A 17,093-nucleotide genomic window follows, 5' to 3' on the forward strand; every position below is an offset into this window, starting at 1 on the left:
TAAATTTCAAAATTAAGATATTTTTATATTTTTATATTTTTATATCGCATATAGTTTAATTTAAAATGATACATATATTTATATATCTTTTATTTTTGATACTTATTAATTGAGACTTTCAACTTATATTATGTTTTTAATTATTTGTATCATGTCATAACAAAAGTTTTAAATCATAGATCACAAAATTTGAATATGAAACTTTAAACAGTTTTAGTAATTTATACTCGTTTTTAAAATTTCAAAATATAATATATATATATATATATATATATAATTTTTTTAATTTTTATTATATGATTACTATGATTGTTTAATTTATTTTAATAGCTCAAAATTAAACAAATATAATTATAATACACATTTATTTTTATCAAATCTTTATTATTCAAAATAATTAATTGTCATATATACTTTAGCCACATTAGGCAATTTCGTAATCTTATTGAAGGAAATAATGAAGCACATTAATAATATATTTATTGTGGTTTAATAAAAAATTTATTATATATTTAGATGGACCAACATATTTCTCTAAAGATTCTAAAAATCATTATAGTGATGACACGTGGTTACAAAAAAAATTTGTTGCAATGCTTCTCAAATATATAATAATATATTTGAGGTTAGTGTGAAAAAAATATTAATTTGGTGTCTCGAGTGATGCGGCTATTTTGGCCGTATTCATGAGCATCATGGGATAACGCAACAAAACGAAAAAGCCATTCTCTTTCCTATCCTTAAAAAGTCAACAAAGAGAGTGGGGAGAGAGGGATGAAGAACAAAGATCAGGAGAAGGCTTCGACCATCAACGTTTCAGCCCTTACTTGTATAGATCTCGCCAGCCCTGATCTTCATCGATCAGCTGTTTTGCTCAAGCAGGTCCGTGTCTCTTTATTTTCCTTATATATGATTAGTGTGTGACCATTACCACTGCGTTATGTTTGATTCTTGTTCCAGGCATGCTTGGAGTGCGGATTTTTCTATGTCATAAATCATGGTTTAAGTGAGGAGTTGAAGGACGATGCTTTTGAGCAGAGTAAGAAATTCTTTGCTCTTCCTTTGGAAGAGAAGATGAAAGTCTTGCGAAATAAAAAGAACCGAGGATATTCTCCTGTCCTTGATCAAATCTTAGATCCTGAGAATCAAGTCCACGGTCAGTTGAACAACTTTTCACTTCATCACTTGCTTAATCAAACAATGTTGTTGTATTAAATTCTTGTTTATAACCTAGTAATGGATTTCAGGAGACTACAAAGAGTGTTTTTTCATTGGAATCGAAGGTCCCAAAGATGATCCTCATGGGGATAAGCCATTTTATAGCCCAAACACGTGGCCTGATCCTGGTTAGCTCCATATCCTATCAAATCTTTTGTTTGCTAAGTACAGTATATAGAATAGGATATCAAACTGACTTGATTTCATTAAGCTATACAAGCTGAGTATTTATACAAGAGACAATGACGGTTTAACATAAACATTTCCTTTTGATGAATAGGAAACTATGCTTATCTCTAACTAGAGAATAGGAAAATAGACTTTATCGTATGAGAGGAATATAACATATATCGTATATATCGTAATAATATATTTTCTTTGAGTAAAATTTGATATTTATGGTAGATGTTTTGCCCGGATGGAGGGAGACCATGAAGAAATATCATCAAGAAGCATTGTAAGTCCATTTTTTTTATTTCCATCTTTTTAAGTAGCTGTCTCTCATCTTTACATTTGAATAAAATGGATATTACGACTATCTACATGGTTTGTACAAGGTTTCAAGCTTGCTTCGAATTAGTTAGAAACAAAAAAGAACTTGGATACAAGATTTATAGTTGTTAACCCTAATTCCTTCCATGTTAAAATCTTTTGGCTTCAACTAATTTATGTTTGTCTCCTATATTTTGCAATTTAATGGTCTTCTAACAAAGAAAGTTCTTCTAATTTTATGCTTTTTTCAACACCAAATGCTTATATTACTTTAAAGGTCCAATGGGCTTAGATGGTTATAACCGGAGATAATTTTGATGGTATATAAGACGATGAACGAAGACTACTAGAACGAAGATTACTAGAACGAAGATTACTAAAACATAACGAAAGATAAAACTGTTAAACCGTAGAGAAGGTTTATTCAACACATATCGAACAGCTGGCGCCAAAAACCTAACCACCAGTGCCGTACAAACTCCCAGCGGTCTAGATTTAACGACCGTCCGAGAAATCGCTGAGCTCAAACAGTCGCTTCAGGAGATCCATTACAAGATCCACCACGTGACAACCTCTGCATCGCAGATTGAGCGCGTCCTCGCCAAAACCCTAAGAATCCCTTTTACCCGGTGGATCAGCGGCGTACGGTTCCGACTAATCGAAAAACTTTTGTGTTCCGTCTTTCGCCGGAAATACCGACCCCACTGACCACGTCACATCGTTGACCACGTCACATCGTTTAACATTGCAATGGGGCGAGCTAATTTTCCTGACGAAGAAAAAGATGCTGGATTCTGTCAGCTTTTTGTCGAAAGCCTCGAAGGACCAGCAGTGAATTGGTTTTCTCGGTTACCCGAGAACTCCGTTAACAGTTTCAATGACCTGTCAGCGGCTTTTCTAAAGCACTACATCATGTTCATAAGACAGGGAGCCACCTTAATAATAAACGCCTTTGTTACTAACCCACCAACGAGTTTCGTCTCTCTCACTAGTTTCCGACCGAACTCGGTACAAACAGGGGGTTTTAGAGCTGTAAACCGTCTCCAACGATGCTTGATATTTGAGAAATCCAGAACCATAGCCAGAAAACCAAAACGCCTTAACTGCTTGTATTTGGAGATGAAATATCAATACTATTAAAAGAAAAGAAGTCCTAAAAAATCTACTTAAACAAGGTTGTTAGACCATTTCATTAGATTTAATTATTTATTTGGTCTTACCTTATATTTCTCTAAGTATATAAATAGTTTATATAATTTAAATGAACTCATTTATTATTCTCCCATAATCTATTATATAATTATTCTAACAACAAATCTCCATAAATATATGACAGATTATTCAAACATGTTTACACATGAAGTGATCATTACCACATATAGTTCCATTAACAGTATAATTTTTTTAATGGTTTAGTTATGTTTAATAGGGTATATAATTTGTATTTTAAAAAATTAAGTATTCATTTGATCCTTAATTTGGTTTCTATTCATAGATATATGATATGCTCGGTTATTTATGAAATTCAGCTTAACTTTAGTTTTTTTTCTTCAGTTTGGTACAGTTTAGTGCACCCGGGTAAATGTATCCAAACCTATACATTATCTTATATAGAAATTATATAAGAAGAATTTATTTAATTTGAAAAATAAACCCGCGCTTTTTAAGCGCGGATCAAAATCTAGTGAATAGTTATAAGCTAATGCCATAAAGCATAGGAGATCTATAAACCAAAGAATTTTTTATTATTCTGTAAATAGTGCAAGGCCCACACCAGATGACAAGGCTCATGCCCATGAAACCCACAATGAAGATTAGAGTTTTATCATGAGTAGAAGAAACATGTGCGCCTACTTCTGATTGGCCGAAATGCGATGTCGGTGCCATCCCCCTGAGTTCGGTGAGGCTCGTCAAGACTGGACTGAAAAAAGAGTAAACGAGGTGCTGTGGGAGCTGGGTTGTTGTTGTTGAAGAGGGAGATTTGGTCTTAGAGATGAGAACATGGGAGATACACAGATTCAGATCACATGACATGTTGGTGATGCATTCATACCTCGTCAGTGTGAGATTGAGAAGAAGGTCGGAGAAGCGCATCGGCAGTTTGACGGAATGGGTGAGGTGAGCAGTATGTGTGACTGATGAGACTCAGATCCATAATGTTGGGAGATATTTACCTTCTTATAGAATGAAAGATACAATATTATTGGGAATTTTTACTATAAACTCTATTTTAGAGATGCTCGGACCTCTTTCTAACTCTATGCTTTAATGCGCTTTATGCATGGTTAGGAAGGTTTGTAAGTCTATTTCGAGAATCTTGGCATTGGCGCTCAACTTGGATGTGGATTACTTTGATACGCCAGAGATGCTTGGAAATCCCATTGCAGTTATGCGGCTGCTTCATTATGAAGGTGATGTGTTTTGTTAATTGCGTAAACTTTGCATATCAATAATAATATTCTCTGCCAATAATTTTGTTTTTCTCTTATTTTTAGGGAAGTCTGATCCCTCAAGAGGTATCTATGCATGTGGAGCACATTCTGACTTCGGCATGATGACTCTTTTAGCAACCGATGGTGTAATGGGGCTACAGGTCTTGCATTTTTTTTCCTTTTGCTAGTTATATAGCGACTGATATGACGGGTTTAGTTATAAAATATTGCTACTATCTGAGAGCAGATATGCAAGGATAAGGATGCGAAGCCTCGGAAATGGGAATATGTACCATCGATCAAAGGGTATATTAATGAAAAAATTATAATTTTTTTGGTCCATGGTTCATTATAAATACGACGCTGATTCCTATACCAAAGTTTTCTTTTTGTATGGTTTGTTTACCGACAGAGCATATATACTGAATCTTGGTGACTTGCTGGAACGTTGGAGCAACGGCTTGTTTAAGTAATTTTTTTTATCTTTGAGACTGATTTAAGTAATTTATTTTTGTTTGGGTGTCTTGCTAATACATCCTTTTCATTTATATGTCCTTAGCATTGTAAAATTTGCAACTAAAGTTTTCTTGCTCAAAATTTTTTAACCTGCGTTTTTATCATGAAGATCCACATTGCATCGGGTTCTTGGGAACGGTCAGGATCGATATTCCGTAAGTCTCTAACAAATACCCATTTGCGTCTACGATGGTCGATTTTAGGTTTGAAAACATAAATATTGTCCAAAGTACCAATTTGAGTAACATGTTAGGTTAGAGAAATTCTTGTAACTAAATTACTCTGTCCATATCCTCACTAGTTTGGTAAGAGTTAATTTTTGAAATTAAGTTTCTTGAATTTTTACATAAATTTGAATTATTTATTAATAACTCCAGTGATTTTCAAATTTAAATTATCAAAAATCATGATTCATGTTGCTTAACATGTTGATGTGTTCGGTTCATAAATTATTATAACACTGACAACGTATTATTTTTTCTTCTCATGGCAGATTCCATTCTTCGTGAAACCGAGCCATGACTGTCTGGTTGAATGTCTTCCTACCTGCCAGTCCAAAAACAACCCTCCCAAGTAAGTATTTTATTATTAGCAAAAAAACAGTAAACATTTAATTAACATCTTTATGTTCGACGTACCTCGCCCAATGTTAATGATTGTGTTTAATGGATAGATATCCAGCTATCAAATGTTCGACGTACCTCACCCAACGTTACGAAGAATCACATGTGGATTTGAGCATCTACGGAAAACAAACCCAAGAGTGAAGCTTATAATCTACGCCTTCCCCGATTATATATGATATGGTTTGCAAGTCTTGTTTGGCTTATTCACCAAACTTATCCACAATAATGAAGATCCTTTGGATTAATTAAATGTAATCAATTTTCATTTTTAATTTCAAAGTTAATATTGCACTCCTTCTGTATCACTTTAAGTGATTTTTAAGGTTTTTGCACTTGGATTAAAAAAATACAAATTTCTATACAATTTATCTTGGTTACATAAAAATATCATTAAATGAAATTAATTCAACCAATAAAATTTTTTTCAGTATTTTGCAATTGGTCACAAAGTTTAAATGGTATTAATATCTAGAATAATGAGAACATTAATTATTTTGAAACAAAATTTTTTCCTCTAAACACCACTTAAAGTGATTTGGAGGGAGTACTACAAATTTTTTACGAAAAATCTAGTCATTTATATTGGCTACATTAACCTTAGAGAAATTAGACAACATGTCCATTGCATAACAAAAATTAACTATCTACCCATTACAACTCATAGGTTAAAATATTATGTATATTATATATAATATGACACTTACTATCCTTTGTTTAACTAGAGCCATTTGATTTCTCATCTTCTTCTTTACTTGTTTTTTTTTTCTTCTCCCCTCTCAATTTTATTTGATATATATCTTTTGTATCATATATAATTTAATCAAATAATTATCTTTTGTATCATATATATCTTTTCTACATATTTCATAACTTGAAATTTTTCAAACAATTTTTTAAAAAACTGTCGGATGAAGGTTTTACTATATCTGAATCATATTAAAATAGAATAGTATACGTGATTTAACATCTGATTTTACGTATTCAAAATACTGTTTTGCTAATATTTAGAATATACTATTCTATTTTTTTTATAATAGCATAATCTCCTCGTTTTCGTTATCTTTTTCTCCTTCTTTCTTCTCCTCCCTGGACCTCTTTCCCTTTCTCCATCCACGTTCCTCCCTCCTCTCCCTTTTCCTCTCTCATCCTGGTCCTCCTCCTCTTCCCTATCCCTCCCCCTCCATATCCCTCTCTTTTATCAATTTAAAACTACATCGAATTTTCTATAATGAATACAATACAATATAGTACATTATTTTTATATAGTTTCTCTGATGAACGTACACACGCTTTAGGGAGAAAAAAGTCAAGATTATGTTTAAATTGTCCCACGAAGTCTTCCAAAGTCAAGATGAACGTACACACGCTTCAGGAAGAACGTACACACGCTTCAGAAAGTCTTCTGCCCAAAATGGTACAAAAAGATGATATGAAGTGGAGTCCAAAGTTATCTATGTTAAGGAATATTATCTAGCTGTGTAATAATTTTGTTTATGGTCTTTATATGATTTGTATGTGCAATATTTTAGATGTGAATTATTTTGTAAACTTTAAGAGATGTTAATCAAAAGAATGATAAATATGTTCATGTTCTGTCAAAAGTAATTGACTTCATTAAAATTATTGATGCAACATACCAAAAAATATTTTGATGATTCTACCCACACATAATAAAACCCAACAACACAAAAACTTAGTAACATTTGTTAAAACTAAGGGACAAGACTTCTCAAGAACCATAGTCAAATTCACAAAAGATCAAAATTGAATTTTAAGTGAAAGTTAAAATTTTAGATCTAATGGAAGTTAAAAATTGTATCTTATGAGGAAGACAATACAAACACAGAACATCAACTTAATAAAACAAAATCATCGGAGAAGACTTCTTATGAAGTCTTCTACAAGTATTCTATGAGGAAGACTTATAGAAGACTTCTCCGTTTAGCTAGAAACATTATTAAACATCAATGTTTGTAACTTCATAATTATCACCAATTAAGTTATAAATTCGATTCAGTAGTCTCAATATTGACTAATAAACATGAACTAGTAAGAAGATATTAAAAATTCATTTTAGTTTAGGATAAATTTGAAGTTTAATAAAGATTTACGTAGAAGACTTCTTTTGAAGTCATCCACGGAAGACTTTAAAAGAAGTCTACCCTGTGTAGACTTCAAAAGAAGTCTTCTATTTAGGTCATTTTTGCAATTGCAAATTTATGAAGGAAGACTTCTTAAGAAATCTACTCTACAAAAGACATCTTCGGAAGTCTTCCTTTGTAAATATTAGCTTACTTTTGAAATTGAATTTTTTTTGAAATTTTTTCAAAATTTCCAAAGAAGACTTCTTTAGAAGTTTTTTCGGATAAACATGTTACTTTTGAATTTGACCAAAGTTAGTCATAACTTTGACTTTTTGTAGGAGACTTCTAGGGAAGTCTACCTGGAGAATACTTCAAAAGAAGTCTTCCGGAAGTCTTTTCAATGTCGCAATAAGTCTGTTAGGTTACCTTTGCAATTGACTATATTTGACTTTTCGAGAGAAGACTTCTTTAGAAGTCTTCCGTCGGATGACTTTTCCAGAAGTCTTTTCTCCCGGGCAAAGGTTTGACCAAAGTCCAGAATTAAACTTGAGAAGACTTCTAAAGAAGACTTCTAAAGAAGTCTTCTCATTGATATTAAATGTTTTACTATTATTTTTCAATTGCAAAAGTAACCCACGCAGACTTCTTCCGGCATCGAGAAGACTTAGGGAAAACTTTCAGAAGACTTATGTAGAAGTTTTCGCTAGGAAGACTTCCTTAGAAGTCTTCTACAAAAAGTCAAATTTATAACCAACTTCGGTCAAATTTAAAAGTAACATATTTATCCCAGAAGACTTCTCTGGGACTTCTCTGGGACTTCTAAAGAAGTCTTCTCTGGGAATTTTGAAATTTTTTGTTTACAAAGGAAAATTAGAAGACTTCTTCTTTTAAAAACACACAAATGGTCAATTGCAAAACTAACCTATGCATTGACAAAGTCTTCTCGATGAAGAAGACTTCTCGTCGAACAGATCTGAAAATAAAATGTAGTTCGCGATTTCATACCTTGAACTTGTGAGATGACTTGCGTGGTTTCTCCAATCGCCCAGAACTTCACCATAACAGCTACCTACTCGTTAATCACAAAGAATCGTGAGCTTATGAAGCTTACATAATTTGTAATCAAAATCTTCAGTTTTTTTTATGTATTTTGAGAGAAAGTGTAAGATATGTGGTTTGTGTAGATAGAAAATGAGAAAGGATGAGAAAAATCGAAACTTTAAGGCATTAACACTCTCAAATTGGTAGTTCATGGTGGTTGAGGTATTGATGTCAATGACAAAGTTGTAAATATTTGTTGAAGATGAGGATGGTAAAGTAAAAGCCTTATTTTTAGAAATATAAAAGAAAAAAAAGTAATGGCATTTTTTTGAATAACTAGAACTTCTAGGGTGAATAGGACAAAACAATGTTTCAAAAAAACATATGTTATTTTTGTGTTTGACTTGTAATTTTGAGTCATTTTTTAAAGAACCCCATTTTTTTCATGGTTATAGCACATAATTTCCCTACAAAATAACCAAATTTGTTGTAAATAAGGAAAAAAAATTATTGTGTTTTATTCCATCAGTAAATAATCATTTTTATAGGAATACAATAGTTTGGAAGATAAGTATAATTTAGAGAACAAATATGAACTTGATTCCGTGGACGCATGAAACGAAGCCACAAGAATAAATAATTTAATATTTTATTAATATTAAGAACATGAGTACAACGTATTGCTGTCTAAATAATATTTTATCAACATTAGAATTTAATATTAAATATACTAAAATTAGTTTAAAATTAAAATATAACTAAAATATATGTTCTGATTAAAATTAAAATATTAGAAAAATTGTGGAGATGTTGAAATTAAACTATGCGAGTGTGTATTTTAGAGACCATTTGATCAGGCATACGCGTTTGGGTGTCCGTTTGGATTCGAATCGGGTTTTTCGAATTTTTGAGAGTTTCGGGTTTACACTCTTAGGATTTCGAAATATATCATATCAACATAAACATGGAATTGAGTATTTGATGAATATTGTATATATTTCAAATATTTATATTGACTATTATTTTCAGATTTTTTGGTTACCCTCATCAAAAATATCTGAAAAAGAGTTTTAAAGATCCAACAAAAACTGGTGAGGAGTTTATAATTGTGAATGTCTTTATATCTAATTTAAAAAAAAATGAGATTTTGAGGTATTTTTTTTGTTTATTTTTTTGTGAAATTTTGTGTTAATCGTTGGATCCAAACAACGTAAGAAAGGGATAGATTTTTGACGATGGTGTATCCCTTCATCTATGATCAGATTGCTGCTCTTCCTCCTCCTGACCCTCACTCAGGATCGGACACGATGCTCTGGAGGCAAGAGCTAGATGACTTTAAGGAATTTTTCTCGGCTACAAGGACATGAGACCAGCTGCGAATCAAGAAGAGTAAGGTACCTTGGCATGGTTTGGTCTGGTTCACGCAGGCTATCCTTCAACAGTCATTCATGGTTTGGCTTGGTGTTAAGGATAGGTCATAGGTTATCCACATGACTACGAATGAGACGATGGGGTTTGGAGAAAGGATGTGTCTACTGTGGAGAGCAAAATGAAGATAGAGACCACCTGTTTTTATTTATTTTTTGCATATCCTTACACTTTCAATGTCAGGAGAAACATAGAAAGGGGGCTACTTGGCGCAACTATCATGCAAGACTGGGAAGACACCATGAGAAGTATCCTGCAAACTCATCGAAGTCGTCTTGATAATTTTGCTTCGTTGGTCTTTCATACAGCTATTTACACATTTTAGAGGGAGGGAAACTCAAGGAGGCATGGAACAGCTTGTGTATCAGTTGATGCCATCGCGTGGATCATCGCCAAGATACTGAAGAATTGCATATCCTCACTTCGTTATACAGGGATAATAAGCTAAGTGGACTACTTCGAAGATGGGTTGAGGTCAACCCTTCTATGGTCTAACAATATATTCTTTTCATTCTTTAACATTTAGATCACATTTTATGATCTTGTAAATGTCCATTCACGATTTAATCAATAAATTTGAAATTTTATTAAAATGAAGATATTAGAAACACATTTAAAATGACGCAAGCTATTGCCTCCTTTTCGTTGAAAATATCCAAGGAGCGGCGCTCGGATTTTTTTTCTCACTTGAAGAAAAACTCCAATGACAACTTCTGACAACTCTCTTCGACGTTTCTCTAATACTACTCCATGTTGACAGAGAAATTTCCGATGTATATTTTTTGGACTTAGCAAAACCGAGTCTCTACACGACTTCATGGTGCCGTGATGTACAGATCAATGGAATCAGCGAAAAGTGGTCTAGGATGGGTTGACGAAAGCGCTCTGGTACGAATCTGAATTAAGGAATTGGGTTACGCTAAAGAAACTGCACACAATTCAAGATGCTCTCCAACGCGCTTCAAACCTCATCATCAACAAGGAGGAAATGAAAGTTCTATCGTGAAATCATGAACCTCCGAAGGCATCAAGCAAAAATGCTACCTCGGAGTCACAACCTAAAAAGGCTTCTAGTAACGATAGATATGTTGATCATTAGGGACAAGATGTCAAGGGGGCACATAACTACGCCATCGACTCTGGAATAGATGTTGGTGCTTGCTGTGACTAATCATCTCGTCCAGCAGGTTCGACCACCACTCCCGACAAACAAACACTATATCTAATACTTCTTGTTCACTTTAGAATACAAACAACCCAAGTTGAGTCTCTAAATGTTTTTGCTGTCAAAAAAAAAAAGAATGCAAACAACCACAAACTGTCCAAAAGCACAAGAAAATGGAAGGTTTTCATCAAGGACTATAGTCTTAGCAAAGGAGGACTTACGGAAAAAATCTAACTCCTCCGGCTCTAACTCGTCATTAATGGGCTATGTCCTCCTGATCTTGTGGTAAGACTTTACTCTCTCACCGAGGGGTTCGTCACCGGCAGCAAACATCCTCATGAGTAAATTGGGTTCTTCCATTTGACCTCTATAATCAAAAAGAAAATATTGATTCCCACAAAAAATGCACCTACGTAGAATAGAAGAAGTGGCCGGAATAAGGGTTGAGTTACGGTGGAAGAATGTTCTCTCTGGTTTTTGGTTTGGGAATTGAAAGTGTCAATTTTTTAATACAATAAAAAGGGGTAAGTTTGGAGGGAAGTTAATCAACAGATGCATCGATTGAACCGAAAGGCTACTAATGCTTGCAAGTTACCTGACAAATGCCAGGGTCTAGTGATGCCTACTCGGAAGGACAGAGGGGTTAAACGGGAAAGGAAACAGTGTTTCAAATGCAAAGGGTAAGTCCCTCATTATTGTATTGGATGGGGCACGTGCACATATTATCTCATAATAAAGGAGTGTAAATCCATTAACTAAATTACCGTTGTTCCATTAATGAATATCATAACTTCCTTTGAAAATCTAATGGCAAAAAAATAGTTGTAAAGGAAAATTTTAGCAATGATCATGTTTTAATCTCTTACCTTTTAAAAGAGAAACATTAGCATTATTATCTATGATACTTGTCATTACTAGAATGATTTTTATAATCACTAGAGAATTAAATTTGTTCATCTAAACATATACAATATTTTTATTAAACTAATCATAAATTAATTATTAATATAGAAAATAATTTTTTATTATTTCATTAAATAAAATATACAGAATTACCTAATAAATATTAAACTATATACTGCAATCAATGATTTGAATAATAAAGATTTCATAACAATTTTATATCCTTCATCATTTTTGTTTAATTTATATTATTAAGATATATTAAACAATCATACACACCATAGAATAAAAAACTAGATTTTTTTGTATATTTTATATTTTGAATTAAAAAAAACCTTTAAATTCCATTTTAAAAAAAAATTATACATTTAAAACATTCTGATCAACTGTTTAAATTTTTGTTATTACAAGATACAAATGATCATAAAATTATATGAAAAGAAATTCTCATTTAATTGATATTCATATTAAAAATATATATTTTAATACTGGTTAAATTAAATTATATACCATATAAAATAAATATCTGAGTTCTTAAATTTGCATTAAAAAGTATTGATAACTTAATTTTTTAATTTAGAAATTTGTATTGAATTTTTACATACGATCATAAATTACTAAAATTATTAAAAGTCCACATTGAAATTTTGGTTTTCAGCAGTTTAAAATTTTTGTTATAAAAAATACAAATGAACATAAAATTATATAAGTTATTTAATAGATAACCATATGAAACATATACTATATATGTATGTTAATATTATTTAAATTTAACTATATACCACAGAAAACAAGTAAATATAATTGTTTTGTTTATTTATCATAAAAATATTGTAAATGAAAGAGTGATTATTTTGATTTATGTGTTCATGCCAATTTAATTCTATATGTTTTAGTTAATTGCTTCTCAATTATTTAATATATTTTATTATTTTATGATATGTAAAAATACAAAATAAATAACAGTGTACTTAAAAAGATTTGTATACCAAGTTCGTCTCGCACAAAACACGGATCTTAACCTAGTAATATTGATATTTACCTACAACAGCTTATAAATTGAAAAAAGAGTACAACTATAAAACAGTTTCTGTTTTACATTTCAGTTAAGAATGACTTTTCTGTTCTGAATTCTATTTTGCTATTTAGTTGATTGTCAAATCATTATAAAGAAAGCAGAATTTTATATTTCTAATATGATTTATAGCTAAAAAAAATCACATAATCAATAACAAAAACATTGAACCAAAAAAAGGGAAAAAGACAAAATTCAAAGCGATGAGGTTTTATTTACTAAAAATATAAAAGGCCCAATGCCTTCCCGTGTCCCGATTCTCCCGGTAAGACAGAGCATGGAACCGTATACCTCGGTCAGGCTGTTGTTTCTAAAACAAAAATAGGTGGACATATGTTCGTACACGCTGAGATATTGGCCTCATCAATGAAACTAACGGCCTAGATCCGTTTATCGTCGAACGATATTAAGGGCCAAAGTTCCTTCCATTTTCCAGAAAATTTTAAAACCCAATTCTGAGAACTCTTTGTCTTCTTGTTCGTCTACGTAAATTCTTCAGGTAGATATTATTAACTAAAAAGGATTGAATGTTTCTATGGATATAAGAGATTTTTAACGATTTTTATTTATTTTGGATTCTGATTCCTTTTCTTGATTCCATGAGATGTTTACTACTTTCATTTTGTATATGTATAACTGTCGTGTCTCTTATGTTCATGTGATCTGCTAGATATTTAAAAATGGCGGACGGTGAAGATATTCAGCCACTCGTTTGCGACAATGGGACTGGAATGGTCAAGGTAAAAACTTCTTTGGATTATTAACAAAAAGAAGATTTGAATGTTTTACTATATGGCATAGGTTAAATGTGGACCAGTTACAACTCTCTTGCGAATAGGCCGGTTTTGCAGGTGATGATGCTCCAAGAGCTGTATTCCCAAGCATCGTTGGACGTCCACGTCACACGGGAGTGATGGTTGGAATGGGACAAAAGGATGCATACGTTGGTGACGAGGCACAGTCCAAACGTGGTATCTTGACTCTCAAATACCCAATCGAGCATGGTATCGTCAACAATTGGGATGACATGGAGAAGATATGGCATCACACTTTCTACAACGAGCTCCGTGTTGCCCCTGAAGAACACCCGGTTCTGCTAACCGAAGCTCCCCTCAATCCAAAGGCAAATCGTGAGAAGATGACACAGATCATGTTTGAAACATTCAACACTCCTGCTATGTATGTCGCCATTCAAGCGGTTCTCTCTCTCTATGCCAGTGGTCGTACTACTGGTCAGTACCCTTGTTCTTTTTTGAGAAAGACGCTTTCTAAATTATGTGTCCTTACAATACATCACAATATTATGCTTTGTGTTTAATGGTGCATCAAGAGACCGGTTGCTAGTTTGGGATAATTATGCCTCAGACATTTTGTTTTTTTTTTTCCATGAGTGTGGTTCATTTTATTCGGTATAAAAATATTGTTATGGTATGGTTTGTTTATCATTTATCTATTGTTTGTTCCTTTTTTTTCCTTATTTTTTGGTTAGGTATTGTTTTGGACTCTGGAGATGGTGTGAGCCACACCGTTCCAATTTACGAGGGTTATGCTCTTCCACACGCAATCCTACGTCTGGACCTTGCGGGCCGTGATTTGACCGACCACCTCATGAAAATTCTGACTGAGCGTGGTTACTCCTTCACCACAACTGCTGAGCGTGAAATCGTTAGAGACATGAAAGAGAAGCTGTCTTACATTGCCTTAGACTATGAGCAAGAGCTCGAGACTTCCAACACCAGTTCATCTGTCGAAAAGAGCTTTGAGCTGCCAGATGGTCAAGTGATAACCATTGGTGCAGAGCGTTTCAGGTGCCCGGAAGTGTTGTTCCAACCATCGATGATCGGAATGGAAAATCCAGGAATCCATGAAACTACTTACAACTCAATCATGAAATGTGATGTGGATATCAGGAAGGATCTTTATGGTAATATTGTGCTTAGTGGTGGAACCACAATGTTTGGTGGGATTGGTGACAGAATGAGTAAAGAGATCACCGCCTTGGCTCCGAGCAGCATGAAGATCAAAGTTGTGGCTCCACCAGAAAGGAAGTACAGTGTCTGGATCGGTGGCTCTATCTTGGCTTCCCTTAGCACTTTCCAGCAGGTAAATTACATACAAACCTTTTTTTTTTTTGAAACACTGATTAGATACAAACCTTATATCATATTTTATTAGTGTTTTGTTGTGTGTGATCAGTGTTTCACTTATGTGTTTCATATTTTCAGATGTGGATCGCGAAAGCCGAGTATGACGAATCTGGACCATCTATCGTTCACAGGAAGTGCTTCTGATCAAAGTATCAACTAAAAAAGTGCGATAAATATTTTTGATAAACCTTTTTCATCCTGAAGCCAGTTGCCATCATTACTTACCTTGCTTCTCTGTATGTTTCTTTTATTCTTCTTTTTCCTCACTGTTTATTATTATAATCTTGCTTTTGATGTAAATCAAGTTTCAAACACATTATTTACTATTTTATATTGTATACATATTAATGGTATACACACACTATCTTTTTCTCAGATTTCATTTGAAATATATTCAATTAGTGTTCTCGTCAAGCAATGAGACGATATTCTTACTTTCACCATCCGTAAATGGATGGTTCTCTTCTGTCTGCTATATATTGATCCTCCCTTTTATTACAACCCAAGAGTGGGTGTATCTTTGTGCAGGTTCTCCTCGTCTTCAAGAATCGTATATACATCTATTCTATTAAAACATAAGTCATAACTTAATTCATATATGATTTGTTTTTTTAATTTGGACCACCACTTATAAAATTGTTTCAAATGATTTTTGTATTAATATTTATGTGCGATCTAATGCTTCGATTCACCTAGATCTACTCGATTCTTGTTCGATTAGCTTGAGTCACAGAACGAAAGGAACATGAGAGCTTGTTACCCAGATTCACCGCACCATCTCAATGTGAGAAGGCACCTATATCTCTTGGGGCTGATCCTTGATCAGCAATCCACTACTCAGCGCAGTTCTTGAGCTTGGATTACAATCGTAACAGCCAGTCTCTCTACTCTCTCGCTATCTTCTCTCAATCACTATATGACTTAGCTTGAGCTAGGGTTAAGAGATAACGACTTATACCTCGTCGTTGTACAGCTCTTAACCCACGTGATAACACACGTGACTTTAGCTAACCAAACCGGTTAAGCTAATTAATCAAGAGACTAGCGGTATACGATAACCACATACATACAAATACATTAACATATTTCTTCAATTTAAATTATTTGAACTATAGTAAAACAAACAAATTAAATAGATATTCCTATATTTCTCTGAAATTATATATGAATAAATCTTTTCATATCTTTTTTATTAACAATATAAATATATAGTTCTTTTTTATTAAAATAAAATTTTAAATATTTAAATTTTTATACTTATTTAAAATAAAATAATAACCTGCACGGTTGTGCGGGTCAAGATCTAGTTTTCTTTGTTAAAATTTTTAATCACTTGGTTAAATCACCAATAATTTTAATTTTTAATTTTAAATTACACCGAAATCATCCAAATATCTTGAAAACCAATCAAATCCCACCATATCTAAACCTCATATTCCAGTAAATCCCCATAAGTAGCAGCAGAATACAAAATCTTTTTCATATTTTTTAGTCAATTGGGATTGACTTCAAAATTATTTTCACTTTCTACAAACATGTTCTTCTTGATTTTGTTGAAAAGCTTACTCTTATCATAATAGTAACGGGAAACCAAGCTACATTCATCGCTTATGTGATAAAATCTCTATTGCACATCAGAGAATGAAAATCATAAAAATCGGACAGAAGGTTTTGGAGAAGATTTGCGAAAGAACCTATTAGCTGGTTATTTATGGTTATGTTGTAAATGTAATTTAGCCGGTTTAGTTCGGTTTAGAGTGTCTATATATATACTTGTAAATGACACTTTACGGTTACAGAGAAATAACAGAAGATCATTTTTCACATTCGAGATGATGATCTTCACTCTCTATTATGGTATCAGAGCAATTCCAGCTCGTTTTCTCTGATTTTTTCTTCGATTCACTCACAATCTCTTCGTTTTTGCGGTCAATCTGTGAAGATCCAGCTGATTCTGAGCTCCGAT

The 17,093-nt window shown here is 32.9% G+C and overlaps 2 protein-coding genes across 2 annotated transcripts; both read left to right on the forward strand.

Annotated features, from left to right (window-relative positions):
• The first annotated feature begins 646 nt into the window (after positions 1-646).
• LOC103873597 (2-oxoglutarate-Fe(II) type oxidoreductase hxnY) lies at positions 647-5,568 on the forward strand. The gene is made up of 11 exons (XM_009151998.3): positions 647-882; positions 961-1,156; positions 1,248-1,346; positions 1,624-1,675; positions 4,000-4,121; positions 4,206-4,303; positions 4,390-4,448; positions 4,555-4,611; positions 4,768-4,813; positions 5,152-5,231; positions 5,332-5,568. The coding sequence occupies exons 1-11, from the start codon at positions 775-777 to the stop codon at positions 5,423-5,425; spliced, it is 1,011 nt and encodes a 336-aa protein (XP_009150246.1). The 5' UTR covers positions 647-774; the 3' UTR covers positions 5,426-5,568.
• A 287-nt stretch (positions 5,569-5,855) lies between these two features.
• LOC103873596 (actin-12) lies at positions 5,856-15,502 on the forward strand. Its single transcript, XM_009151997.3, has 5 exons — positions 5,856-13,479; positions 13,651-13,720; positions 13,819-14,212; positions 14,470-15,083; positions 15,206-15,502. Exons 2-5 carry the CDS (start codon positions 13,661-13,663, stop codon positions 15,269-15,271), a joined length of 1,134 nt encoding a protein of 377 aa, XP_009150245.1. The 5' UTR covers positions 5,856-13,479; positions 13,651-13,660; the 3' UTR covers positions 15,272-15,502.
• The last annotated feature ends 1,591 nt before the right edge of the window (positions 15,503-17,093 follow it).

Source organism: Brassica rapa, chromosome A06 (genome assembly GCF_000309985.2).
Source record: "Brassica rapa cultivar Chiifu-401-42 chromosome A06, CAAS_Brap_v3.01, whole genome shotgun sequence".
NCBI lineage: Eukaryota > Viridiplantae > Streptophyta > Magnoliopsida > Brassicales > Brassicaceae > Brassica > Brassica rapa.

Excerpts from the sequence above, each read along its gene's own strand:
- LOC103873597 (XM_009151998.3), top strand. The coding sequence starts at position 775 with ATGAAGAACAAAGATCAGGAGAAGGCTTCGACCATCAACGTTTCAGCC. Across the intron at positions 1,157-1,247 it reads TCCTGAGAATCAAGTCCACG|GAGACTACAAAGAGTGTTTT; the intron begins GTCAGTTGAACA and ends AATGGATTTCAG. Across the intron at positions 1,676-3,999 it reads AAATATCATCAAGAAGCATT|GAAGGTTTGTAAGTCTATTT; the intron begins GTAAGTCCATTT and ends ATGCATGGTTAG.
- LOC103873596 (XM_009151997.3), top strand. The coding sequence starts at position 13,661 with ATGGCGGACGGTGAAGATATTCAGCCACTCGTTTGCGACAATGGGACT. Across the intron at positions 13,721-13,818 it reads ATGGGACTGGAATGGTCAAG|GCCGGTTTTGCAGGTGATGA; the intron begins GTAAAAACTTCT and ends TCTTGCGAATAG. Across the intron at positions 14,213-14,469 it reads TGCCAGTGGTCGTACTACTG|GTATTGTTTTGGACTCTGGA; the intron begins GTCAGTACCCTT and ends TTTTTTGGTTAG.